Raw genomic sequence first — 27226 nt, 5'->3', positions numbered from 1 at the left:
TCCCAGGCGGAGTAAGGGCAGCGCATGCGCAGACGCGGCTTGACGCCGAAGGGGCGGGGCTTCCGGCCCCGTGCGTCTGGGCCGATGACGCAATCCGGCTTTGGCGCATGCGCAGAAGGGCTTTCTGGCCAAGGAAGGTCGGCGCATGCGCAGAAGCGGCTTTGACCCTTAGGGGCGGGGCTTCCGGCCCCGTGCGTCTGGCCGATGACGCAATCCCGCTTTGGCGCATGCGCAGAAGGGCTTTCTGGCCAAGGAAGGTCGGCGCATGCGCAGAAGCGGCTTTGACCCTTAGGGGCGGGGCTACCGGCCCCCTGCGTCTGGGCCGATGACGCAATCCCGCTTTGGCGCATGCGCAGAAGCCTTTCTGGCCGACCGAGGGCGGCGCATGCGCAGAAGCGGCTTTGACCCCCTAGGGGCGGGGCTTCCGGCCTCGTGCGTAGGGGCAGATGGCGCATCCGGCCCGGGAAAGGTGGGTTCACTCCCGGCCCGCGCGGCGCGCTGGAGCGGCCGTGGAGGTGCGGAGCCTTCGCCGGGAGCCCGGAAGACTTTCGGGCCGGGACGTGCGGCGGCGCGCTCGGGCTGAAGGGCGGCCGGGGGCCGGCGGGCAGCGGCCCGGTCGGGGGGGATGTGGCGGCCCGGCGCTCGGCCGCGGCAGGGAGCGCCTGGTGCCGGCGGCGGGCGGGCTGAGGCAGGCGGGCGGCCCGGCCCGGGACCGGCGGGGCTGCCGCCGGTTCTCGTCTCCCCGGCAGGGACGGTGGTCAGCGGGCTCCTCACGGGGCTGCCCTTTTTTGGGTGGGTTTTTTTTTGGTTTTTTTTTTTTTTTTTGTCTCTCGGAGCCGCGCCGCTACCTCGGCGAGGAGCGGCGGCAGGCAGGGCGGCCCCGGTGCTCGCTCGTGGCGGCGGCGCCCGGGAGAGGGGTCGGCCCGCGCCGCCCCGCCGCCCACCCGCCGCCGCCTGCGGGCTGCCCGGGCAGCCGCCGCAGCCCTGCGCGGGGCTTTGTCTTTCCCCCAGCCGCTGGCCTGAGCCGTGGCAGGCGGCTGGGGCTGCCGGCCCCCGCGGGCCGCAGAGAGGCTGCCTCGGGGCCTGCGGTAACGCTGTCGCGGGGGGTGTGTGTGTGTGTGTGTTTGTGTGTGTGGCTCAGGAGCCTCTTCCCGCCCCTGCGAGCGGGCCAGAGCAAGAAAAGGCAGCCGGCAGCGGAATCCCCAGCCGTCGCCCCCGACTGCTGCTTTCTCCGCAAGCCTTTTAACTGCCGGGGAGGGCTGGGAGGCAGCGGCAGCCCAGGTGTCTGGCTGATCTTGTGTCGTGACAGTCAGCTCCGGGGCCGGAGCAGCCGAGGGGAAGAGGCCTTTTGGTTTGCTTCCCAGCGAAACGGGGGTCTTTTGTTTTCCCTTTGTCCCTAGGTTCGTCCGGAAGCGTCCGTCGACAAGTCAAGGGGAGCGGAACCGAAGGTCGCTCGAGATGTTACTTCGCCACGCGTGCCTCGTGCTTGCGAGTCGGACTGCTGACTACGGAGGGATCCCTTTTGTAGCCGCCGAGGGCCCGCGAGGCTCCGTGTGCCCGCCGCTGCCGAGTGCTGCGCTGCGGCTCGGGCAACGGCCGGGGAGGAATTGTCGGTCCCTCGTGGTAACGCAGCCGGGCCTGCTAGGCGCTTAGAGCCGCGCGTCCGGCCGGGCAGTATTGTTTTCCGAGGCTGTAAAGGAGCCCGAGGTATAAACCTGCTTTACGTTTCCGTACGGCGGTGCGCTTTGTCGGAGAGCTGGGCCCTACTGACGGAGCTGGCACAGGGTTCCCGCGGGACTCCGGCTTTGCCCGTCTCGTGGAAAGGCTCCAGAGCCTGCTTGGGAAGGCGCTTGACAAGGCACGGCTTTGCCGTGATTTTTACGCCGGAATTCCGACGGTAACGCCAATGCCACGTGTTAGCCTTTCTCCAGCAGCTCCTCAAAGCAGAGTGAGCCTTAAGAATCGGATTGCCTTTTAACGAAATTCGAAACAAAGCGGCGGGGTGAAGCGGCTGGAAGCGTCCTGCCAGTCTGCCGTGGGTATCGCTGCCGTGCGTGTTACCTGCCTGTCTGCCGATCGCTCCTGCCTCTTGTTCTGCTGTGGTAATTCCTTTGGGTAATGTGTTGGGCTCTGAATGTAGTGCATCTTGACTTCCTCCCGACCCCCTGAGATGTTATCGGTCTTTGCCTTCCTCATGTTTCACAGGGCGTGGGAAGGCCAGAGAGACTGGAAGCCTCGGCTGTTGTGTGCGGAGAAGCTGTCAGCCTACTAAGAGAGCATGTAGCCAGCAAGTGCATCATGGTGCTTCGATACCAAGCAGGATCCAGACCTCAATATTTTTGTGAAAACAGATCACAAGGAAATGTGCTGATGTTGAAGGGGGAAAGGTGGCAGGGGAAGAGGTAGAGGGCAGCTTTCAACCAATTTTAGGCTTAACTCCTGTGTTCCTGAAAATGGTTCTGGGCTTTGAGGGGTTTGCTTTTGGATTTTTGCCTTAAGCGTGTCTACCTTTCAGGGTAACGCTTTCTTGGAAGTTGGAAACAGTCCTTCTTGGACACCAAACCAGACCCCATACCTGGGAGGGCCATTTAATATGCTGTACCGTGTGTTTTATTCCCTGTTGGTCACTTGACCCTAGCCACGCACGCTCTCCCGGTTTGGCACGTTCTTACCCTGCTGGCTGAAAAATTCTGTCTTTTCACTTCCTCAGCTTGCCACAGGCCATAACAACTGTGTGTTCATAGACAGCTTTGCTTGCTTGCTGCTTTCAAATTTGAGTGTGGATGCCATGGATGTAGCAGGAGAGCAGCAGCTGGACGTAGAGCACAAGCTGTTTAAACAACGCTTGGATAAAGCTGCCAATCATGTGACTCCAGAAGCCGAGAGATACGGTAAGATGCTATTCTGCCTTTCTTGGATGGATGCTCTCGTAGTCTTTCCAACACTGTATGCCTGCTATGAGGTTCATGGGAACAAGGGATGGCTGAATTCAGAGCATTTTAAACACCACAAATTCTTGAAGAGTTCATAGGACACCAGTCTATTACACTCACAGATGCGACCAGCTCCTGTTTGTTATAGTCGGTACTTTTGTGAGGCAAGTCTTTGCCTAGTCCCTCTGAAATTGCAACAAGGACTTATGGCTGCATTTCAGGAGTAAAGCTTCTGAGTGAACAGGCTTTTCCTACTAGAAATCAAGGAGCTGTTCTCGCCAAACTTGACTTTGGTTGCATCTTTAAATCCTGGTAGGCTGACAAATGGGACAAGCTGGTTAGAGGAATGAGCCTCTCTTCAGGGAAGGCTCCACTGTCTTGACCCTTAAGCCTAAACTTGCATCTTACTACATTTATGTTGTGTGTTTTAATGCATACCTCATAAATATATTTCAGTTGATTTATCAGTTAGTTACAAGTTGGAGTAAGGGATCCTTTGCTATACATAAACCTCTCCTGCATTTTTACGTGTTATGCCTTATGACTTACTGTTGTATTTCAATACAAACCAGGAACAATTCTGGTAGTGTTGCAATCTAAGTGTCCTGACTTTTCCTTTCCGAAACGTGAGCTCCTTATTAGTTGTTCTGGGAGATAGTGTAGTTCTGTGTATTGGCATGAACTAAATTTGTTGATTTGTTGTCACTCAGATTTAACTTTTCTATTCTTGAAGCTGAAAGGCTAAACTAAGCCAAGAGCTGAACAGTGGGTAGGTGCAAGAGCTTCTGCTGTTGTCACGGGTGTGGTGATAGCATACTTACTGTTGTGTCATTTAGCAGCCTTTCTGTATTCAGAGGCTGTGGTGTTACGAATGTAATCTCTGGGCACAAACCCCGCTTTTCTGGATCTAATTTTCTGTTAACGCATGTAGGCCTCCTGCCTTACTTGTGTTGCCAGCCTCCACCGGGATTACTCGGTCTGAACTGGTTGTTCTTGCTCTTTATATTATCAATGGAGAGGAAACTTGTAGGGAGCAAACAGTCTCATCTAGAAGAGGCATTTTGACAGCGATCAAGTTGCATTGCATGCAACAAGGAATTTCTTCTGCCATCTGGAAAAAGTACGTGGCTAGTTAGATGATGGTTTTTGTTTGGATCATCTTTGTAGTACAGGAAACAACTGTCCAAATTTTGGTCCTCTGTTAACATGATGATTTTCTTTTTTCCTTTTTTTTTTATTTCTCCTTCTTGTAACTCTTAAGGAATAATGAGCACAAGCTGACCCATTGTCAGCGAACAGAGCTGAAGTAAGTTTTCTTTGGTGCCTGTGTTTAGCTCTTCTAAGAAATCCTGTAGACAGCAGGATGTTGTTTGAGGTTGCAGAGGCCAAGTTAGGTCTTAAAGTTTTTGTGTGCTCTATGGTTTTTTTTCAGCAACACAACTTCTGTGTCACTGGATTCAGAATTCAACAGTCTTAATCTCCACCTTGAAGGGATTTCTGAATGACTTCTCAGTTGGCTTATGGAGGATTTTTTTTTTAGCAAGATGGCATTGTATTCTTTGATCCATTTCTGAAACAGCCTGCACTTTTACCAAAATGCTACAAAGGTGTCCCAAGGTGTTTCTCATGTGCTGCATGTAAGATAAGGCCTTTGCGATATCTAAACTCGATGTTATTCAGCATGTGTGTCGCTCCCTCAGTACTTGCTAGTGTGAATGATGCTTGCCAAGTGGCTATTCCACTGTGCTGGTCTTGGAAAAATTATAGGTGTATTTGTAAGAAACTGCAGATGAAAACTACTAAATCCTGGTATATCTGACTTGGTTTTGTGTGAGGCTAAGTCTGGTGTTACTGCACGAATCATAAAATCATGGAATCTGTGAATCAGCAGACTGCCTACTATTGAGTGAGAAACATTACCCAATGATTGTCTTCTTGCTGCTCATCTCTGAGCCCTGTATCATATATGCACCTTCACCTTTGCATGTCTATGAGCATTTAAAGGAAAACACTGTGGAAATAAATACAGCATAATGCAGGTGATCCATCCAGGTTTCCTGCATCTTGTTAGTCCATGTCTTGCCCATGCCCATGGGTCTGGTCCTGGCGTTGTGTTCAGATCTTGTTTCACAGCCACTAGAAAGTGCTGAACTGTAAGAACAGTTTCAGTGCAGTATGCTTTGCTTCTTGTCCCCAGTGCCACTACACGCACCTGAAAGAAGTGTGATTTCTTGTCTCGTATCCAGAACCCTGGCATACAGGGCTTAGGCTGGCTGGATCAGGCTGTCAGGGCCTGCGTGGTGCTTCCAGGCCACCATGCTGTAGCCAGTGATGCCTGTCAGTGGTGGTGGGGCCAGAGACATGACACATGTCAGCTGGTTGGGCAGGCCATGCACCGTGATTTAGTCTGACCTCTTTACCTCAGCGGTTGAGCAGAGCCGTGGCAGTCCATGTCCTCTACAGCTGTCTGTGTAGATGTTTGAGGAGCCGTGTTTTGGCTTTTGAGCTTCCATTTGGCTTTCAGCTTTACAGGTCACCTGTGGCCCTGGGTGATGGACCTCTTCCTGCCGATTGCTCACGGACTGAGTTTTGTCAAATACCTTCTGTATTTTTGAAGGACCATGTAAATAAAGATCGGTTATATGGTAATAGTAAGGCTCATAGCACCTTTTTTAGTTAAAGAGAAAAGTATACAACAAAGCCATCATCTTTTGAGACCAGCCAGACTTGCAACTGAGAGATTTGCTGTTGTTTTATGATTGTGAAATGTTGTTTTCTAAGCTCTTTGTGCTGATAAAGGGGAGCTTTAATTGTGACCTAACAGTAATACAAATTGTATTGTTACTTTTATATTCATTTAGTTGACTACACCTTTAAGATGCAGCACTTAAACCAGCTTCTAGCTGATATTTTGAAGTTTTCTGAGAAAAGAATCCTGAGGGAAGAAATGCTGAAAGCATATGTTAGGAAGTTTTGTTTGAGGACTTGAGGCAGTGAGGGCAAATGAGTGGCTGCCATACTGAATGATTTGTCTTCCCTCTTTCTATAGGAAATTGTACTGGTAGAGTTAAAGAAACTGGACCCAAGACTGTATTGCTACAGTTTGTGGCAGTTTCAGACAAGATTGGTGTTCTGTGGCATTTTCATGTTTATGTGGAGCTAATAAAATGTAGAACGTACTGGTATGCTTATGACTTGGAAATCACTGTTATGACTTTTAATGTGTGTTGTTCTTCTGGAGAAACAGTTTGTCAAATCCCTGCTGTCTGTTCTAGAATTAAGTGGGCTGGTTGGTTTGGTGACAAAGCTTCCACAAGCTTCGTTGCTTCCCCTCCCCCACCCCAAAGAGTATATTGCAGAGTATAAATTGTTCTCTTTGTTTTACCTTTACGGTGTTCATTGCTACAGAGTACAGCAGGAAGTTCTCAGGTACTTTCTGAGATGGAGGGTGGTGCCAAGTCATCTGTGGTGGAAGAGCAGTGTTCTCTTAAAGATCAATTCTTCCACAGCTTTCTTGCATAGTCACTGAGTGTTTTCTACTAGAAAACCACATTTATAAAACAGGCGAGGTGAATGTCTGCCAGTGGCAGTATAATGTCTGTTAGTGACAAGTACTAAAGTTTGGACAGAAAGTTTAGCTTTAACTGGTCTTGTTAAAGCAGCAACAGGGTTTGCCCTGAGTTATTTTCTTTGCTTATTTTTCTAGGCACAGAGTCAAGCCAGGGGATAAGGATTCTGTCTTCACTAGTCCAAATTTCACATCAGAATCATCCAAACAGGTATGTGTCTTTGCGTTACTGTGAAATACTACTGTGCCTTATTACTGGAATGATGCATACTTTCCAATTCATCAGAAGATATTGCAGCTTCTTGCATCTCTCTGTTACTGTAATCATGGCCTGTTCTCTTTGATCAGCACGTTTTGTGTAAGGACTTACAGCTGCTTCTCATGTCTATGTATTTTATGTTATTATGTCCTTGCAGAAATATTTAGTTGCTTGCTTGTTCACTCTTATCCTTCTCTCCCTTTGCTTTTCTCATCTTTCCCTCTAGGAATTTGTTTTACTTTAACAAGCTCTAATTGTAAGAACTAGCTGAATAAAGCAGTGATTACAAATAAACTCAGTATCTCCTTAGGTGGTGGTAACACTTTGGAGGAGAAACAAGCATCCTGCTGTGGTTGGTAATATTTCTGGCGTAACTCTGGGATAAGCCTCTGTGCAGAGTATTCATTCTAGTTGCGTGCTCTATGGTCCACTCCCTGAATGGTTTTCTCAATGTGTTGGAAGTGTTTCTGGTAAATACTGTAGTTTCCCAAGTTTTTCACCGTATTCTCGCCAGTATGGGATGCCATTGTAGCGGGGAGAGGCAGCCAACTCATGTACAGGCAACTCTGAGCACAGCACAAGTGTGCCTTTGGGGAGGTCCCTCTGCTCTGCAGTTTCTCTGCTGAGGTTAAAGGCCAGGTGTTCAGGTGTCACATGTTCGTTTTCCCATTCTTTTACCAAGGTTATTGGGTGTCCTTCAGTTATTCTCTTTTGGACTGTCCATTTCTCTTGTGTTAAAATGGCATAAGCTTGTAGCCCCACAGGTAATTAAATTCCCTATTTCCTTTGGCACTAGTTAAGAGTAACTACATACCTTTGTGACAGTGTGAGGAAGCCCGTGGCCTCCGCAGACTGGTGTGAAGGCAGTGCTGTGTTCCCCTGCAGAGCAGCAGCAGGTCAGACCCCTTGCTGTGTGCTTCCCCGGAGCTGTGGGAGGTGGCAAGTCCATGCTGGGAAGGCTGGGGGGCAGCTCAGGACCCACAAACTGAGGGCACTCGGGCTGGGGGGTGCAGCTGGGGAGGGCAGGGGGCACTGCCCCACACCCCTGCCAGCCCTGCCCCCTATCCACTGCTAACTTCAGTCCCCCCACCGGCCCCTGCTCCAACCTGCAATGTGGTTACCTGCTGTTAATTATAACAGCCTGGTTTTATTTTTAACAACATTGATTTCTGAAAGGTTTTCTAATGGATATTTTCACAGGACCTCTGTCCCGCCCCCATCCCCACAAAAACTCCTTGGCTTTTCACTATTGGAGAAAAAGGAATTTTCAGCATCTTTTGGTGAGCGAGATGCTGGGTGGATGCATAGATAATGTTTGCTTGTTTCTTTGTTTGGTTTTTCTCTCTTCTTTTCTTCAAAGCCATCTTTCAGAATGCTCTGTCTATATAACTCTCTAAATGTGCCCATTCTGGTATAGCATCACGCTGCAGAATCCTTAAGGGGAACATGAAGGTAAAATTTTAAGCTAAGGAAAAGCCTAAGAAAATCAAAGGGTCAGGAAGAGCCAAAAAGGACACTGAAGGACTATGGAAAATCTCAGCCATTCTGCAAAACACAGCATGGGTTTTAGGCACGTCCTCTGCAAAGGAGAAATCCCTCCAGCTGATGGGATAATAGGCACTATTAATTACCAACTTTATTACAATACCAGAAGTGTTGTAAAAGCAGAAGAAACTATAGATGTCTGGCACTGTGGCCTGGTGGATTATGGAGTAAATGTAAACCTTTAAAAACAAAGCAAACAAAAAAACCCCCAAAAACGACAGAACATGTTAGTTAACCTAAAGCAAACTGTTTAGGCTTCAGTAACAGAACTGCGTAGCTTTGTGTAATGAGAGGTTATTCCATCAATCGCAGTTAAAGCTTTGGAAAAATGCTCAGAAATACGATAGCCTATTTGGTCTCAATGTTCTTTGTTCTGCAGGTTAATCCTCCGAAGGAGGGCACTTGAAGAGGAGCAGCTGGACATAGTAATACAGTAGTAATACATGTCACTCATTTTCTTTGAAGCAAGCATCCAAGTATAGGAGACGTATGAAAAAGGCAATAGGTTTAAACCAGCAGGAACTAGTTAAGTGCTTTCACTCTTCTAGGTAGTTAAGCATTGAAAGAAATGTGAGTTAAGTGTTTCTATATGAAACTTTAAAAGGGAGTACTGAGCAAAAGAACACCAGAAGCTGCTTGGAGCTGTGGCAGAACCAGGTTTGTTCACTGATTCAAACCTTTTATTTTTTACTATTCTCTTACAAATATGAATGAAAGCAAAACAAAAATTGTGACATTTGTCTGAAAACCCCAGACTATTTGGGGATCTCTTTATATAAATTAGTGGGGGAAGATGAAAATCAGGAGGCAGGAGGCAGTAGTTTTCCAGGAAAATGGGTACAGAAGTGTGCAGTTTTTATCCGCTGCTCAGAGCTTCAACACGGATGACTGTACTTGTGTTTGGCTGTATTAAATGAGGTCTGTATCACTAACGAGACTTTGTATTTAATGATGTTTATGTCAAGTGGATTTTGTTTTGAAGCTTAAACCGCTGGAACTTCAGTCTGACTGCTTGATCAGAACAGCAAACTAAGAGAATTGAGATGCTGCAGACCTCTTAGAGAAAACCTATGTAGCAAATCATCTGTTCTAACTACATGCATGTAATATCTGTACTGTGATAGAAGCTTGTGTGCATTGGGAACAGAAAAAAAGCCCTTCTAAAATTCTGTTTCCATTCAGTCAGAAAATGAGTCTTTTAAATAGTTGTCTGTACTATTGTACTAGTTTGACTGTAGCTGAAAAAAGGCTGTATTTCAAGTATTCTACTTCCCTACTTATAGTGAGAGCTACTGTGGTCTACTGGATTCAGTTACTGTTACAGAGTCAGGACAATTTTGTTTCTGTGATGGACATATAAAATTGTGCTAATTAAAGGAGGACAAAGAACAAAGAAGTAGGCAGTGGGACAGAGTAAGCAGAAAAACTCAGGTGCTGCAAGGCACTGAAGATCTTTAGTGGGTCACAGATAAGTAGATATCACTGATCTATTGGGTCTTTACTGGTTTCTGGGAAGAAAGCCAAGTTAGAGTAAGGTTAGTGAGACTAAAGGCTGAAGAGCACAACAGTAGATATTTTTAAGGAGTGGATTTAAGGCGGGGGGCTTCCCCCCCCTCCTCGCAATATATTAGGTGATTTTTAATGCTACACTTAAATAATTGAGTTAGGAAGCTTGGGGCTCTGGGAGATCATTTTACTGCAGAATCTTGCTAAGCTCAGGAAAATATGATAGAAGCTGATGTCAGTTACAGGAATATTTCAGGATTCTTGGCAAGGTATGAGTCAGTGCATTAGCTTTGTGACTAATGTTATAAGTAATGTTACAGCGTGGGTTAGGATTAAGGAACTGGGAAGAGCAGCTGTGGATGAACAGATTAGTGCGGGATGTTTCAAAGTTTGAACAATTCAGATAGGAGTAACTGCACAGAATTCAAAATTATTACTTTTATCTTGCAATAGCTGTCGTGGTACAAAGGAGGATTAGGGCAGTCATTACGTTTTGTGGTTTGAAGACAGTGCCTATGGAAAAATCATGCTGTTTGTACTTAACCAAGCACAAGTTGTGAGGTCTGCGACAGACATTATTGTCTGAATCTAGGCATGCCAATGTAGTTACCTGCAATAGGTTACCTTCTTTGCTGGCACTGTACGTGATATGTGACTTTCTTGACAGCACTGGGTTAGGGAGTGCTTCTGTAAACTCCTCAGTCACCAGTGTTGAGAGAAGTAACTTCCAGCAACCGCTGGTGGAAGATATAATGTCCTAATGGCAAAGCAGGACTCTGGAAGACAGCTATCCCCTACCTTAAATCAGAGAGAGAACTGTGTGTCTCACTGCTTTCAATTTAACTTTAGGGATCGAAACAAAATAGGGTTCCTCAGTGGTCAGGAACTGTGAAGAATATATCTGAGTTTTGGCCTCTTTGCAATCTAGCACCTGACAGAAGGGGTTGGATATAACTCTTTAAACTGAAACTTGTCTGAGTAACACTTGTTCTCACCTAAGAATCTTTTGGTTTGAATTGGTTTAACTTGACTGGGAACTAGTTCAAGCTGAAGCTCTGTGAATTGGTCAAAAACTGAAATAAATGCCCCAGTCAGAGCTTTCAATGGTTGAACTGCAGCACAGGGACATGATTTTCTTGTTACTCTTCTGGGTCTGAGTTTCATAATTGGACACCTGCAAGTGCAAATCAGGCAATTTTATGCACGCAAACTATCCGGTTCCAGTGTTAGTAGCCAGCGGTAGCAGAGGATAGGTTTGTTTCAGAAGTACCTGGTTTGGAGAGTTAGACATGGTTTCTTTGACTCCTACACAGAAATTGCAGAGCTTAGGCACACAGTAGTCTGCATTCCAGAAATGTGACTGAGAAGTTTGGCTAGGTTAAAATGTGCCTTGCTATCTCCTTTTCTTTTCTGTTTTGTAAAGCTCATTAGAGTGGATAGTTATTTCCCCATATATACCCTTATAGAAACTTTGTGGAGATATAATGGAATTGTGGCTAATAACATCCTGTAAAATTAAGAGAGCTGGGTGTTACCTCTCAGGATTTGGCTGCTGCTTAGTAGCATAAGCAAATAACAGATGTGAAAATACTCTGCAGGAAGAAAGCACGACATGAAACAAACATTTATTAAAAAGGACTGTACAGACAAATGAAATGGGTAGCACACTGTTACTCCTACTGGGCACAGGAGTAAAGTATTTAAAACACAGAAGCCAGTGAAAACGCCAGATATTGCTAGAATACCTAAATGCTAAAATGAAAACCTATGTTGGAGGAATTAGAAAACTGTAAAATAAATGAAAGCACTTTTATTTAAAGTGCTCATCTAAGTCTTAATTTCTTGAACAGTCTCCCATTTAGAGTAACACACAAATGGCTATTGTTTCTAAATTAGATTCTGTAACTTGAAGCCACTGGCAGGTTCACTTGGTCAGTGTGCTGTTTAGAAAGCTAAAGTCGAATTCAGGAGGTGCGAGTATTAAATTCTGTCTTACACTTTCTCTATAGTTAATGGGGTCCTTGGCACTAAAGTTTAAACAACTGATCTACCCCAGGTTGGGTACAAAAATTACTACAGCAAAGCCTTTAGACACAGTAGAGGGTTCACATCCTTCTAGTATGAGCTTAAGGTGGGGTGTGGGGCGAGTGATTTTTTTTTTGTTTGTTCGTTTGTTTTGTTTGACTGTTTGGTTGCAGAACAGTGGTGCTATCCTTTGAGGCAAGAAAAAGGCTGGAAACCTTCTGTAACAAAAGAATCTGGTGATGATGTTGTTGCTTGAATACCCGTTGAAAAGGGAATGACAAAGCCAGGGTTAAACCAGATTTTAGTAATACAAGTCTTGTAAACTTTGAGAAGGGTCTCTGTGGCTATTAAGATAATTTAACCCAAATAAGAATTAATTTAAGACAAGTGAAGAAGTATCCTCAAAGAATCCTGCGTACAAAGGAAGAGGCCGTTCTTGTTCCATGGAGCAAAAATGCGGTAGAGTTGTGATAAGAACTGTACTTCAAACAGCTTCCTCCTCTGACTAAAACCCAATAAGTAAGTATTTCACAATTATCCCTCTAGTCTCTTGGGAAAGATGCCTGGGGGAAAAGGGCGTGGGGCTGCTACAAGAAGAGCTCTTCAATTACACTTCCTTAATTAGCCTGTGAGGGAAAAGGGGAGAATACTGGTTCCCTATGAAAGAAGGTGCTTTGCTTGCTCACCACCACCCCCCACCCACCCCCAGGATTCCTTCAATATGTAACACAGATTTTGTCTCCTTGAAATAATTGGAATCATAGAATATCTCAAGTTGGAAGGGACCCATAAGGGCCATCAAGTCCAACTCGCTGCTCCTCACAGGACTACCTAACACTAAGCCATATGACTAAGAGCATAGTCCTGATGCTCTTTGAACTCTGACAGGCTTGGTGCTGTGACTGCTTCCCTGGGAAGCCTGTTCTAGTAACTGACCACCCTCTCATGTGAAAAACCTTTTCCTCGTGTTCAGGCTGAACTTCCCCTGACACAGCTTCATTCCATTCCCTTGTGCCCTGTTGCTGGTCACCAGAGAGAGGAGACCAGCACCTCCCCCTCCGATGTCCCCTGCCCCCAGGAAGGTACGGGCTGCGATAAGGGCACTCCTCAGCCTTCTCCAGGCTGAACAAGCCAAGTGACCTCAGCTGCTCCTCATAAGTCTGGCCCTTGAGATTATTCACCATCTTGGTCACCCTCCTCTGGACACTGTAATAGTTTGATGTCCTTGTTATGTTGAGGCATCCAAAACTGTGCTCAGTGCTTGGGGCTGTGCCAGCACAGTGTAGCATGGGACAGTGACCTCCCTTAGCTAGCTAGTGATGTGTGCGTGATGCACCATCCCAGGACATGGCTGGCCCTTTTGGCTGCCAGGGCACACTGCTGACTCGTATTCAGTTAGACTCATTCTCAGCAGCACATGCTATTCATATGGCAGAACTCTGAAAAGGATGTGAAAACAGATTTGTAAACGCTAGTGTATGATTGATACAAACACAGTATGTCATATTCACATTTTTTCTTTTTTTTTTTTTTTTAAAAAAAAAAACCTTGTTAAACACAAGGGCACAAGAGACTAGTTTAAAAAAGTAAAAATACAAAAACTGCCACACTAAAGTAGTAAACGGTGCATCCTTAAAAACACTTCAGTTTAGAGCTCTAGACATCTCCCAAGAAAGGATCTGGCAAAGTAACAGTGAAGTGAGAGCAGCTATGACTAACCCCATCTATTTCAGAACTGTAAATCGAAGTTTCTACACATCTATCCTCCTATTTGTGCTACTTCATTGCAGACTGTTCTCCATTGTCACTACTGAAATCTACGTACAGTTGTCATTGAAGTATGCTGCTCTCATGCATGCACTTTGGGGGAGTCCATATACTGTCCTTAAACTCTGTGTGCATTTTTCTTTAAACTCAATAGGAGTTGTTCTGAACAGGGCCCGCAGCATGTGCCAGCTCTGACATTTAAAAGTAGAATCCACTATCTGTGCTGGGAAGCATACATAACGATAGACTTTGCGCACTACTGCCGTTTGGAGCGTGGGGTCAGGCTATCCTTTGTTACTGCTATCTCACAGAATCTGAACCCCAGCCATTCAGCTAGCAAGATCTGCTCTTCACCTATTTTCAGGGGCGTGTGATCCATGATCTGTCTCTGCTGCTGACAGATATTTATTTGGCTATGAGACTCTAAGATGGGAGAATTACCAACTGAACTTGGTATACATTATAGGACTATATTCAATAAAATACTCTTAAACTTTTTGGCATAGTTGGGAAATTAATAGCGACATATGTGATTTAGGCAGCAAAACTGGTTAATGTGGCTTTTTACAGTCCCAAGCATTTGGCAGAGTTCTGGCTGGAGACTTGGGGCTTCCCTGCTCTTCCTGTTGAACGAGCAAAGTTCTCAGTATAACCACTCCAGCATAGTAGTAGAGGAAAACCTGGGCTAAAGAGAGAAGAATGTAAGCAGGCAGTCCATGCCTCCTGGAGTTAGCAAAAAGAATATTTAATGCTTGACATCAATTTAGACAACCAAGGCAGTGACAAAACTGGGATTGGACATGAGTAAATTCTAAGCCCCAGCTCTGCAGTTGGGTTGCTGCCCTCTCCATTGGAGGAACTGTTGTTACGCGAGGTGAAGCAAAGGGGAGACGCTGATACAGGGAGTGGTCTAAAATAGCCTTTAGTCGGGGCTCTATTGCCACACATACAAAGCAAGAAAAAAACCTGCGTTGAAATAGAGCTTGCTTGAAAATGACCTATTAAAAGATAGAAAAACAGGATATTTTGGTTGAGGAGCAATGACTCCAAAGCCAGGTGGTTCTGGTGAAATATGTAATTTTAAGTTGACGCTGTTCCTGGCGCGTGTTACTGACCTTCCCTGTGCTTCAGTGGAGGATATGTCTGCCAAGGGAGATTTTGGCTGTAGAAACCAGGAACAGAAGCTTTGCAGAATGGCTGATGTTGCAGTCTGTGTGCATAGAGACTTGGGATATTTCATGCATGTTTCGTAAAGAAGCACAGTGAGCTGGTTGGCCGTAGGGCCTAGGAGGGCCACTAATACAGTTCATTTGAGCCTTGTACTTAAGTCAATTAGTCATCTGACTGCTGAAAATAATACCATGTTAAGATATTAAAGCATCACAAATTACATTATGTTGAGAAATTCATACACAGCCACCAACTTGATTCCCCTTCCAAATTTTAAGTCAAGTTTGAGGGAGTGATACAATCAAACTCCAGTAAATCAAAACTTGCATGTGTCCTTTAATGCACTGATGTCCTGTATAACCAATTTCTTTTTCGCTCTGAATATTTTCTGTATAAAAAGAGCTCTACTGGATACCCAAACCTAAGCGGTCTTGCTAGCTTGGAAAACAAAATTGTCCTTTAGTGAAACAATCAGACAGTCTGCTATTTCAGCACTTCAAATAGTCTCCTGTTATCAGAAGAAAACAGAATAACCTTTTAGTAACATCTGTTTCTCAAAAGAACATAAAAGCATTTGTGGTAGTCACATTTGGCCAATAGGAATAGCCTGGCATTTAGGATACTTGCATAAGAATTGTACTTTGTTTAGGAGTCCAAAATATGGAATGATTGAAATGTTAAACTGTAGCACCAGTAATACTTACTTTCCTAAAACCAAATCCTAAGGACTGGAAGGAAATTAGGACAGGAACATTGTGCTTACACTGCATTAAATAGAAAAAAATGTGTTGGTCATACTTGAGCCTGCACTTCGGTAAAGTCTGGCCACGTTTGCAGTTCTGCTGGAAGAGTACTGGAATAGGTCACGTGTTTGCTTGTCAGTCATCTGGGTTTCATTCATCCTGTTTCCTCTTGGGCTTTTTGGGATTCCGAGATCGGCTCTTTGCTTTGCAGAGTGGACATATAGGTGCATTCCGATGAATTTGTTGGTGACAGGATAAACATGCCTGAAACACAACATTGCAGCCTCGTTACAAACACTTAAGTGGTGGTGTTATATGGCCTATCAAGTATCATGTTCTAAGTCATAGTACAGAAAAAAATAACTTAAGGCTGCCTGCCTTCAGAGGCAAACCAATGCCACATTGTAATCCATCCAGGTCTCTGGAATGTACAGTAACTTTGGGCCAACCGGAAAACTAGAGTATCTCTCTGAATTGAAACTACAGTTCAGTAGACACGCAGTTAAGGCGCGTATTGATAACTTTAGCATTAAATTCTGTTTTGTGATTAATGTTCTGCTTGCTTTAAAGATGTTTACGTGCATAATAGCTCACTGAGTCAGAGAAATTACAGTGAAGGCCAGCCGCCGCGGTATCACAGAATTCAAGCCAGGAGCAGATGATTAGATGGATTCCATGTATTTAATGCAAGACACAGAACTCTGCCCCTTTTGCTCCATACTAAGCCCTCTAAGTTCCATTTGACTGAAGCGTATTATTTTCAGAAAGGCTTTTCAATGGCCTAACTCCAGATGGTAAGTGCCTGACTATGGAGCGTACCTGTCAGTTTGCCTCCTTAGTGAATCTTTCGACCTTGGGTGGGATGAATACCCCCAATGGAATTACCTAGCTCTTTTTACTGACTACAGAAGGAGCTGAGTAAAACTGTCACTTAAATGCCTGTGGTTAGGTTAAATTAACCCCTATGTTAGTCTTGACTTGAAGAGCCCAAGCAGTGCAGAAACAATCACCTTTCCTGGTAATTTGTACCATCAGTTCCCTCATAAAATATGTGCATTGCTTCTAATACGAATCCATTTGGGATTAACTCCCAGCTATTAGTTTTTCTTTTGGCCGGCATTTTTTTTTTTCTCATGTGCTTTCTCCCACATAAAACACCAGAGTAGGAACTGCCTCCCTCTCTGCTGATGGCGACTCATAAAGGAGTCAGATAATAGCGAGCCTTGTCCTTAACCCTTGATGACTGGCGCTACTACTTTAAGTCTGCTGGGGCTGCTTTTGATTTGAACTACCGCAGGAAAAATCAGAATTGGGACACATAATTTTTCCTTTTTGTAATTCTTGATCAACTTTATAAACATAATACATTCCAATGACAACAGAGAAGACCCAGCACATTCTATCTCCTGACCTTCATTGGAGGTGGCTGTTGTCTGAACGTTGCTGTCTGTCTGGTATCTTGTTTCCTAGCCACTTGCAGCTGTTGGGCAGCCGCTGCAGCTGCAGCCAGAGACTCTGGGATGGGAGGCTCCTGTGGTTCTGTCTGCCATTCCGCTTTCTGCTTTTCAAAGTAGCTAGACAAAATAAGAACAAAGCAAAAAAATATAACCATCTTCTGCAATATTCCATTAGTTTGTAAAGGCTATTTTGTGTTAAAGTATAATGATGGATACATTTTTCTATTGTGTTCCTCCACTAGCATCAAATTGCCTACACTTGGACACCACTTGGACTGGTTCGTAAGTGGAATCGGTGCTATCTTCCTCTGCATTTGTACACTTCAGCCAGATTCCAGATTGTCAGCTTCTGAGGTATCTTGGTGTACAACTAGATATACATCTAATAGGACATAAAATAGACAACATATGTGTTTAACAGCTTTAGATGCACCTCTGTCAAACAATTTTTTTTTGTTTTATTCTGTTAAAATGAGTAACTGTTGTATGCAGTAGGTTAATACATTCTTTGTAGTGTCAAGGTGCCTGGAATAGAAGACAGTATTTCTGAAGAAATGCAAAAGCTGTCTTGAAAATTGTGTGTCTGTGAAAATAATGCCAAATGTGCTGGGCATTTGTAAGTTTCTTAAAACATCACTTGCATTTTAAACCGATCTGTTAAACAAAGGACACTGTTCTTTGAATAGTAGCTAATTCTGTCACCCTCCCCCACCTAGGTTATACGTAAAAATGAAACTGATTTATTATCCAAATCTAGTCCACAGCTAGGGTAGACTTCCTTGATGACAGTCACAGGTGTATGGATAAATGCTGCCACGTGCATGTAGCAAAAAGTAAAATTCTGACTAGCAGCAGCACAAACCAACTGAAGGATACTTGTTTTGTACTGTTTCCTAACTGCTTGCTAACAAGCAAAAAACCCCATTATTTTCAGGAAAAAAAAATGTTGCTAGAAAAAACAGCATACAGTATAAAAATCTAGGGAACCAACAATCCTTGAATTTTTGCATGTCATACATAGAGTTTGCAGCTCGGGATAACCTAAATTTAACTTGCAGCAAATTCAGACTGAATGTTATCAAATAATGTGGTCCCACATCCCTTTTTTGTCAACTTCAGTTTTCATGCTTACCTCCTAAGTTCTTTTTTCCACCTACCAACAAAAGTAAAATGACAAAGTAACTCGTAGCATCAAAAGAAAGTATAAAGCCAGATAATGTTTGCTTTGGAGACTTACTCAAGGGACAGTTTCTCTTCCTCCTCGCATAGATCTGGCAGCCTCTGCAATCCCAGAGTCATCCGCAGAGCATCTACGTGTTCCTTCAGGGGTTTGTACTCCTCGTGCAGGCGACGAGTAGATTCCAAGAGCTTATTGAGGTCATTCTCAGACTGCTTGATAGTATTCTCCATCTGAAACAGGAGGATGGGCATGCTTCTAAAGAACTGTTCCTTGAATAGCTCTCTGATTGAGCAAGAGATCACATCAGAAAGAAGAGATTTTTCTTGCTCAAGTTGGAAGAGATTGGAGATAATGCAATAGTAAAGAGTTAAGATACTGGGAGGATGAAAACAGGGCAAAGAAGAAACACCTCAAAGTGACATACAAGATGCATTTTCATTTTAAAGAGGTGCATTCAACCTATATGATCTTCTGAACAACAGAAAAAGCAGGCAGACAGGCTACAGGTAAGTCAGCAAGTGAGGAGCTATGGAAAACTTTCAAGGGAGATTAAAAAAGAAATCAAAGTTAGAATAATTTGCTGTATTTCTAAGATACCTGAACACTGATGGTTAGAAGTTTTAACAAACAAGCTAAGGAAAGGTTCCTGTGTCTCTTACAAGAAAAAGGAGAGGATAAAACAGAGACTGAGGTTATGCAGCTGGGTAGGGAAAGAGATATTTCAAGTGATCAAGAAATGTAGTCTGCACATCCAGTATGTAGCTTGTACTTGCTTACAGTGTGGGAGATATTTTTCTTCTGGCACAAAGCACAGATACTTTCAGAGCCAGAAAGCACAGTACAGTCAGCACTGGAAGTGCCCTAACATTACATAAAAATTGCAGGTTCAAAAATATATTCCCCATTTAGCCCTTCTAATTTGCTGGTCTTCCTTGTCTATAAACTGGTTTTCTCTTACTTGTATTAATTCCCTTCAGGCTGGTGCTTCTTAATCTTTGGTGGTTCCATGTAGTGATGAAGGTCAGCTCTTACTAAGAACTTAACAAATACCATGTACCAAAATCTCTTTCCTTCCAAAAACCTCCAATCAAAAGTCCCGCCTAGCTGCCAAAGTTTCTCTGTTTCCAGGTGCTAAATGAGAAAAGACTTAACGGGAAGGACAGTTTTCTGTCGGACTGCCAGAGCCATGTTACTGTGCCTACTGCTGAAGCTGCAGCCACAGGGGAGCTTGGTTACCTATCCCCTTGGTGCAAATGATTACCATGCCAACATTACAAAAGACCCTGCCCGACACAGACAGGAAAAAAACAATTATCCTGAGGTAAATTTACTTTTCACTCTTTGTAGGATCCTAGGATGGTGGTGTAAAGTCCAGACCATTGAACTAGTGATAGTTCACTGATACACACAATTCCAAAACCTGTGGAATGATTCATAGAGGGCTGCGTCCTAGTCAGGCTGTCTGCAGCTGAACTGTTGCGTACCACGTTAATGTCAGCATGGATCAGTCGCAGCTCCTCCACGTGGGCCATCTTCTCTTGCAGCAGCAGGTCCATTTCCTGTTTGTATTCTTTCAGGTGCCTCTCCTCTGACTCCAGGGCTTCAAATTCTGCTTTCAGTCGTGCCTTGATTTTTTCCATCTGCAAAGTTTTATTCCTGGATCCCAGTAATAATTAAAAATGTAGAAAGACAACAGTAAGTCACTGTAACATATATTTGCATGGTGTCACTTTATATAGGAAAAGATGGAAGAAGGTAATAACTGTAATAGACAGGGAGACTAATCATGTATCTGAGAAAGGATGAGGTGCAATGGGAGAACTGAATTCCAATCCCAGCTCTTCCGCTGAGCTTTTCAGTGCTATGAGAATTCTTGTACTGAATTATGAAATTAAGAGTCCATTGTCAGACTTCAGCAGTTACTGTAGATTCAGAGAATTTGTACTGATAAGAATTGTACTTCATCAGTTAATTCAGATTAAACCCTAGTTACAAAGTAGAGAAATCCAGAAAATCTGGGAAGTTTAGCACAGGATCCTGAGAAATGTAAAATGAATTGGAAGTGATGATAGCGTCATATACACTGACCACAACTACGTGGACAGTAATCTGAACTGTTAAAATACTAACTTCAATGTCAGGTTAAAGAAAATTCCAGAGCAATGACAAACCAGAATAGTAAAAACTCAAATGACGCTAGCCATCAACGTGCTGCTTGCAAGTACCTCTGCATTCTCTTGGTTCTTTGCTAAGATCTAGTACCTGTCATGTATCTGTAGATGTTTCTGCCCATATCCTGCATTCTGATTTTTTTTTCCTATTTGTGCCAATCTCTGTAGCAAAAATGTTTAGATACTCAGTCCTTATCTCTCTCTTCAAAGCCAAAAATCAAGGAGTGTTTTCATCATCAGTTTTAAGCAGCAGAACAAACTACTGCTGTTGTGATTCAACACTTGTCCAAGATGTAGAGCAGAACAAACAAACTGTTCTTGTTCCTAAGATTTAGTTAATGATGAGGTCTTAAGTTATTTTTCCTGTACTGGAAGTTAAAATATGGTCCTACGTAACCAGTGTAGCAGCAACACTTACACGTTTCTAACAAGAGGCTACAATGTCATGTTTCAGCCGTGTAACCAAAGAGTCTCAGGACTCCTCACTTTACCTCATGTGAAGCAAACAAGCAGGTGGCATTGCTTTTTAGTCACCTAACAGCTAGCACACATAGATCCACATTGGTTTCCAAGTGCACTGCTGAATAATGCAGGGGGCTGCCTACAGGCATGATGTCAGAGGGGGCTGCGGCAGAAGAGGTTTGCATTCATGTATAAATACCCTATTCCTATCCCAGTGCAAAGGGGGCTGAGTGGGATTCAAATTCACTGTCAGACAGCAATGCTGACTGCAGAATGCAGTCTGTAGATTATAGGAAGCTGCCTATCAGATCAGCAATGAGATCCCAGAAGAGGGCTCTCACCTGATCCTAGACCTGGGTGTGTGCCTTCCCTTCCCTCTAGGCTGACTAGCTCCCGCTGACACGTCTGACATTTCTAATGGAAGCAGAAGGCACTGAGCCCCCTGGAAGGGGCTGGTCTGTCACCTGCTTCTAGGAAAGGGGGTTCCTAAACCTCCGTGTGGCTTTTGTTCCCTGTGCAAACTGCTTCCGTACCCAGTCCCCAAGGGCTCCTTCTGAAATGGCTCCCACAGCACTGAGGGATGGATAGTTTATCTCAGTGTTATTCTGTATCATACTTGTAAAAGTAGGAGAATATATATATCCTGAGCTTTAACAGAGTTACTGTTTTCTGTCACTCCAACCAAAATTCCCAAAGAAGTTTTAAAGCTAGACTGAGGACTCTTCTTTAACATGTATAGCAGGTGTCTGTATAGATTTTATTCTTGGTTTCATTTGGCTGAGACCCACCCTCTGTCACTGCCCCTCTTGGGGAGGCTCTGATGTTGTACCTCCTCTCAGTCCCCTCATTCCTGTTTCCAAATTGATCTTTGTGAGTTCAGTATCTGCTTATGCACCTAGCTTTGGTAGCCCTTGCCTCAGAGTGTGAGACATCACGGGCACAATGGACTTCCACCATTTGCCGAAGAGCATAGCAGAAAGCAGTCAGTCCCTGGCACAACTAATTACAGTTATCTGCTCTAAGTATTCTAGCTAGTAATGTGACCAGGGTTCCTCCCTCTCTCACTTCAAGAGTTTGTAAAGCTGGAAGAGATAAAATTGGTATCATAAATGACTTCTTCAATATGTATTCAAAAATGGGCTGCCTGGTAGGGATAATATGAATGAAGGAAGTTTAAAACAGAACGACTGAAAAATTGAAGGTCAGAGGGACTGCTGCTTGTTTCCTTAAAACAAAATAAGACAAAATTCTGCCTTGTGTTAGTACTTCAGAAATAATCTTAACAGTAAAAGCTCTTTCCCCTATATAAATAAGTCGTAGGAGATACAGATTACTATTGGTGATGGCAACCCATGACTGTTAAGAACAGAAATACCAGACCAAAGACAGATACAGAAAAAGCCAATGACAAGTAAGGTTACATCAGAGGTCACTGAGAGACATTTACAGGTATTGTGGAAGACACTTTTAAAACCAAATCTGATAAAAATTCATTTGGTAGGTATGATTATTATGTCTGTACTGTAGCTCACCATAAAGTTCACATTGTTTCATACAGTATGTTTATTATAGAAAATACGAATTGTATACCTGTAAGCATACATTTATTTAAAAAATTATGCAGTTATTCCAGTTCTGAAAAGTCTGTGTCTTACAATTAAAGAACAGCTGATGAAATGATAAGTCAACTAGTAACAGTTTTATGAATGAAGTGCAGAAGCAGCCTTTATGTAGATGGAATTCAGGTACATAGCGACAACATGGTAATCTTTGATGTCATTGGAGGTGTTCTGTTGATTACTGTACAATGGCATATATTAGTCTGAATGTAAGTATTGGACTTATATCAGTAAAAGAGATCCTCTCTGCCTTCCTATTTAAACGTAGCAATATCCCACTGAAAAATACCCATCTAACCATCTACTCCTGTTTTCATCATCTCATTGTTCCTATTTGCTTAAAATATATATTTAGTAATGATAGCTCTGATTACTGAAAGTGGAAGTATTTGTCCCCAGTTTCCTGTTTGCTCTCTTGTATTTATGGCATGCCTTCACCTAGACAATGGAATTAGATGGGGTTACTCACTGTTACTAGTCACTGGCTGACATGCTCTGCCAAACTGCTACAACAAATGAGTTGCAGGGCATCGTTTCAGTCCAAATGATAGGATTTCGGTATTAGGAAAGAGGAAGTGCACGCAAATCAGGACTCTTCCTGTCAGCATCAGGCAACTTGCAGTAACATTTTAAAACAGAAACCGTAAGTGTGATTTTTAGGCTGCCTAATGAATTCTGCCCTCACCTTTTCCCTTGTATTTAAGTTCTCACACTTCATTGATGACAGTAGTCACCAAGTGTCTGCCAATAGGGTATTAAGCAGTGAAACTAGTATCTGCCATCAATAAGTTCACACTCATTCTCTTCCATCTCATCCCAGTCAGAACACTGAGGTCCAGTCTTTAGGTATTTGCTTAGTTTTATGCCTGGGGTTACTTCTGTGGAACTACTTAATGCATCTAAATAAGCATGTGCAGATACGTTTGGATTGTGGGCATATATGCACACATGTACTGACAGCAGTATTCCGTTGACTACAAACTACCGGTAGGTATCAATACATATGGATACAGATACAGGTTTTCAGAATCAGATTCCAGAATTCCGTCGAAAATGCGGCCCAGTGGCCTTTAATAAATGATAGAGATCAACTACAGGAAGAGGCAAGTTCTTGGATTTCGATTGTGAGGGCTTTTTGCCTCTCTGCCTGTAGAATAACACATGGAATGCAGGTTAAAATAAAGCCTTGCCAAATTTATCAAAGGTGGGTCTGTAAACATTAGAATTTCTCACGTTTATTTTGAAGGAATTTCTTCAAGAAGAATTCATGCAAGCTCCTTTTAAAAGATTTGGGGATGAAAAAATAGGTTTGTTTGACCAGATTTTGTTAAAGGAAACTCAAAATTGACATCAGTGTTGCAAGCAGAACTGACTTTTTGACTTATTTAAAATATATTCAAGCAACAGTCTTGATACTTCATTGTACACTAAAGCTAGTAACATCGCCCTTACAGTCCCTTATGCGACAAACTAATAGCAGAATGTCTTAATCACAGTTTATGCATCACCCTTGAATGTATTATCAGAAAACCGAATGTACCATAAATTTCGAAATACAGGGTACCTCTCTCTCTGAAAAGATAATTTAATGAGATATTTGAATTAAGTGGTGTAATAATTGAAGCACACAGCGTCGTGGGCCGTGTTTGGATCTAGATGCTAACGCAGCGCTGGCCCGGCAGCCGAGCAGCGCGGCGCCGCCTCCTCGCGGGCCCGGCGGGGTTTGCTGTCGCTCCGTTCGCCTCGGCGGGCCCGCGGGCGACTGCACGCTACTGCCGAGCTCGCCGGTACCCCCCGGTAAGGCCGGCCCCAGCCGCGCCTCCCCCCTGCCCCCCGCCAGCGCCGCCAGCAATGGCCTGTGTTCCCCGCGGCCCCCAGGATCGCCGCCGGCGGCGGTAACGCGTGTCGCTGCGGGAGGCGGGACCCCCGACAGACGGGCAGCGCGGGCTGAGCCCTGCACGTCCGTGCCCGGAGCCAGGCCGGGCGTGCCCCAACCCGAGGCCGATGGAAGGGCCCACTTCCCCCGCCAGTCCCGGTATGGGCATGCGGACATCCCTTGCGGCGGGTCCGGAGGGCGGCAGAAACGCCTCGTGCCGGCGTGGTGGCCGCTCGCCACCCCCCCACACACACCCCCCGCCCGCCCCATAGTTCCCCGTAACTCCCCGCCAATGGCCCCGCTCCCCGCCGCGGGGTCCCCTCGCCCGCCGCGAGCGGGAAGGCGGGCACAGCCGGCCGGGGGGTGGGCCACGCCCCCCAGCACTGAGCTGAGCCTGAGCCCCCCAGCCCGAGCCCCCCGGCATTGACCGCCGGGGTCCGGTCCCCCCGGCAGCTGAGCAGCCCTGCACCCTTCCGGGGGCTGGACCTACGCTCCCTGCCCTGCCGGCCCTGCCCGGATACCCCGGCCCGGCCCGGCCCGGCCCCTCTCCGTGCCGTCCAGGCGCAGGGCCGCCCCCGGCTTTCCGCGCCACCCGCCTCGCCAGCCCTTTCTCCTCCCCAGCCCGTCGCGGCCGCGAGTGGGCCACGATAACGGATCTGTGACAGGGAACATCGGGAAGAAGAACTACTAATTCAAAGGGCCTAAGGAAAAATCCACCCGCGGCTCGACTCCACTCCCCCGGATGCGTGGGGGGGCGGCGTCCTTCCCAGCCGCGCACTCCCCCCGGGTTACGGCTCGGGGCTCACGCCCGGGCAATGCGCGGCCAGCGCCGCCCTTGGCTGCGCATTCCCGCGGCGACTCCCCGCCGCAGATGCTCCTTCTTTGCTCAGGAAAACGCATTTTCAGCGCTTACCGTGCGGCCCAGCGGTGGTTTCCTTCCCCGCAGTAGCACAATAGCTACTTTCAGACGGATGCAACTCCTCCGCTTCCCCGAGGAAAAAGCTGCTTCATGGAACTGATGCGGCACAAAGCAAACGTACCTGATCTCCTTGATGCTCTCGAGTTTGCACATGATTTCTTGCTCATCTGCCATGCTTTTCGCTCCCGATTTAAACCTCTCGTGAAATGTACAAAAGGCCGGGGAAAAAAAAAGAAAAAAACATACAATAGACACAATGTAGTCACCCCCTCCCAGCGCACGGCCTCGGAGCCTGTGCGGTAGGCTCCAGTGGGAGCTGTGGGACTTGGAGTCCAGCTGCCGATGGCTGCCCAGGCAGCGAGCAGCCCAAAGACTACAACACCCACAAGGCAGAGCAGAGCTTTGCTGCCCTTCTTCCTGCAACTGTATTTTAAATCAATTTGTCACAGCTCATTATGTCAAAGGTTGTTGGGAGTGCACAAAGATCGGAAGGCCTCCTGAGGCCTGTGCAATGTTTAGCATTTCCTTAAAATTATAGAATATGCACTAAGAGACCGCTGAGTGAGTTCACGATTTTGATTTAAAACTTTTTTGACACAGGCCTGCTGTAGTCATCATTGCTACAATGCTGGTTTCTACTAGATGATACTAGATGATAGTGATGTGACTGTGTCTGGAGTCCAGAAAAGACACATTTTGTTCTTTAGGGTTTTCTTTTTTTATTTCTGCTACTCTATGTAGCACTGGTAAGTATAGAAAAGAAAGACAAAATGCAAATAAAACTGTTGGATTGAGGAAAGCAACCATTTGTCGTTCTATGGATATTCTAGCCAAGGATATCAGAGCACTTTACAGAGCCTGATGAATAGGCTCTCAACCTTTCCTCAGCCAGGTCATTATTTTCCTTCAGCTACTGTAATGTACTAAACACTGTATTTTAAGTTAGGAAGGTAACAGTTATATCTCAACACTTTAAAAGGTCTCTTTCAGGATCTGTCCTAAGGGATCCACAGGGTAAATTCATGACCTATATGCCCAAGCATTTACCCTGAAGGTTACCAGCTCTGATGGTTGTGCTGGGCTGAAAGTTCAGTGCATCAGAGTGAACGTTAACCTGAAGGTCTAGACAGTCAGTAGGAAAACCAAATTCTGCAAACATACGCCTCTGTCTGTTGCAAATGTACAATCAGTGGTACTTTAGTCTTAGTGGGTATAGCAGACCCCTCATCAGTCAGTAGTGTGAGGCTGATGACAACAGGGCAGTTATTCTGGAAGATATTAGAGGAGTGTTATATGGAAAGCACTGGAAGTACTTAACCTCTACTCTGCACTGATCAGACTTGCTGGTGTCTGGTCTGGGACTCTGGAAAGGAGGTGAAAAATAAAGATGGACAGAATTTAGAGGAGAGCAATGAAAAAGGTAAGATGGCTGAATGCAAGATAGTATTTACATGGTGTGTGGTAGATCTGCTCAAGTTACGGCTTATAGTCACAGAACTGAATGTCTTGAGCCAGTTGCATTTACAGTTGCGGACTAAAGGGCAAGTGGTCTCCCTCATGTATGAATACCTGTGCCTAGAAAACTAGCAAACTAGAGTATGAGGTAATAAGCAGATAGGGTGAGCCACTGGGGTGTTGTGCTCTGGCTCCAGCACCCTAGCAAACAGGACAGTATAGCAGCAGCGCATAATAATAGTAATAGTCTTTCTGTGTGGAAAAGGTGTTGGGAAGAGCCACCATCATAGCAAATAATCCACTAGGTCAGCTGTGAGAGGACTCTAAAAAGTAATCTATCAAATGAGCAATACGGAGAGTTTAGGACAGATTCCAGTAGAATGTCTGGCTACAGAGCACTTCACCAGGAAAGGCCGTCTGGGAGGTGAGGAACCTCCATGTTGCTTTTAAAAACTACTCAGACAAAGGTGTCTCCATACCAACCCAAGTGCTGCAGATCCTTGCCTTGAGGTAGGGGTTTTGACCTGATCGGAGTTGAGTTACCCTTGCCAATGTGGCGCATAGCCTGCCC

General features: G+C 45.1%; 1 protein-coding gene and 1 long non-coding RNA gene across 4 annotated transcripts; one reads left to right on the top strand and one right to left on the bottom strand.

The window, feature by feature from the left end:
- The first annotated feature begins 971 nt into the window (after positions 1-971).
- Positions 972-19644, top strand: LOC106631299 (uncharacterized). The gene is made up of 6 exons (XR_008735291.1): positions 972-2120; positions 2234-2402; positions 2516-2891; positions 6640-6712; positions 17216-17327; positions 18243-19644. It is a non-coding gene; the product is annotated as an uncharacterized LOC106631299 (long non-coding RNA).
- ZC4H2 (zinc finger C4H2-type containing) lies at positions 11414-26604 on the bottom strand. Of its 3 annotated transcripts, none has more exons than XM_005440972.4 (5): positions 25322-26604; positions 19638-19809; positions 18211-18383; positions 16928-17090; positions 11414-15780 (listed from the first exon to the last, which is right to left on the bottom strand). In XM_005440972.4, the coding sequence occupies exons 1-5, from the start codon at positions 25372-25374 to the stop codon at positions 15667-15669; spliced, it is 675 nt and encodes a 224-aa protein (XP_005441029.1). In that variant the 5' UTR covers positions 25375-26604; the 3' UTR covers positions 11414-15666. The 3 variants fall into 3 exon arrangements, with proteins under 3 accessions (XP_005441029.1, XP_027663611.1, XP_055583704.1); XM_027807810.2 differs by lacking the exon at positions 25322-26604 and adding an exon at positions 25195-25315; XM_055727729.1 differs by lacking the exon at positions 25322-26604 and adding an exon at positions 22875-23538.
- Between the last annotated feature and the right edge of the window lie 622 nt (positions 26605-27226).

The sequence above is a fragment of the Falco cherrug genome, chromosome 15 (genome assembly GCF_023634085.1).
Source record: "Falco cherrug isolate bFalChe1 chromosome 15, bFalChe1.pri, whole genome shotgun sequence".
In the NCBI taxonomy this organism is placed as follows: Eukaryota; Metazoa; Chordata; class Aves; order Falconiformes; family Falconidae; genus Falco; species Falco cherrug.
This window is presented reverse-complemented; position numbering and strand designations above follow the sequence as displayed.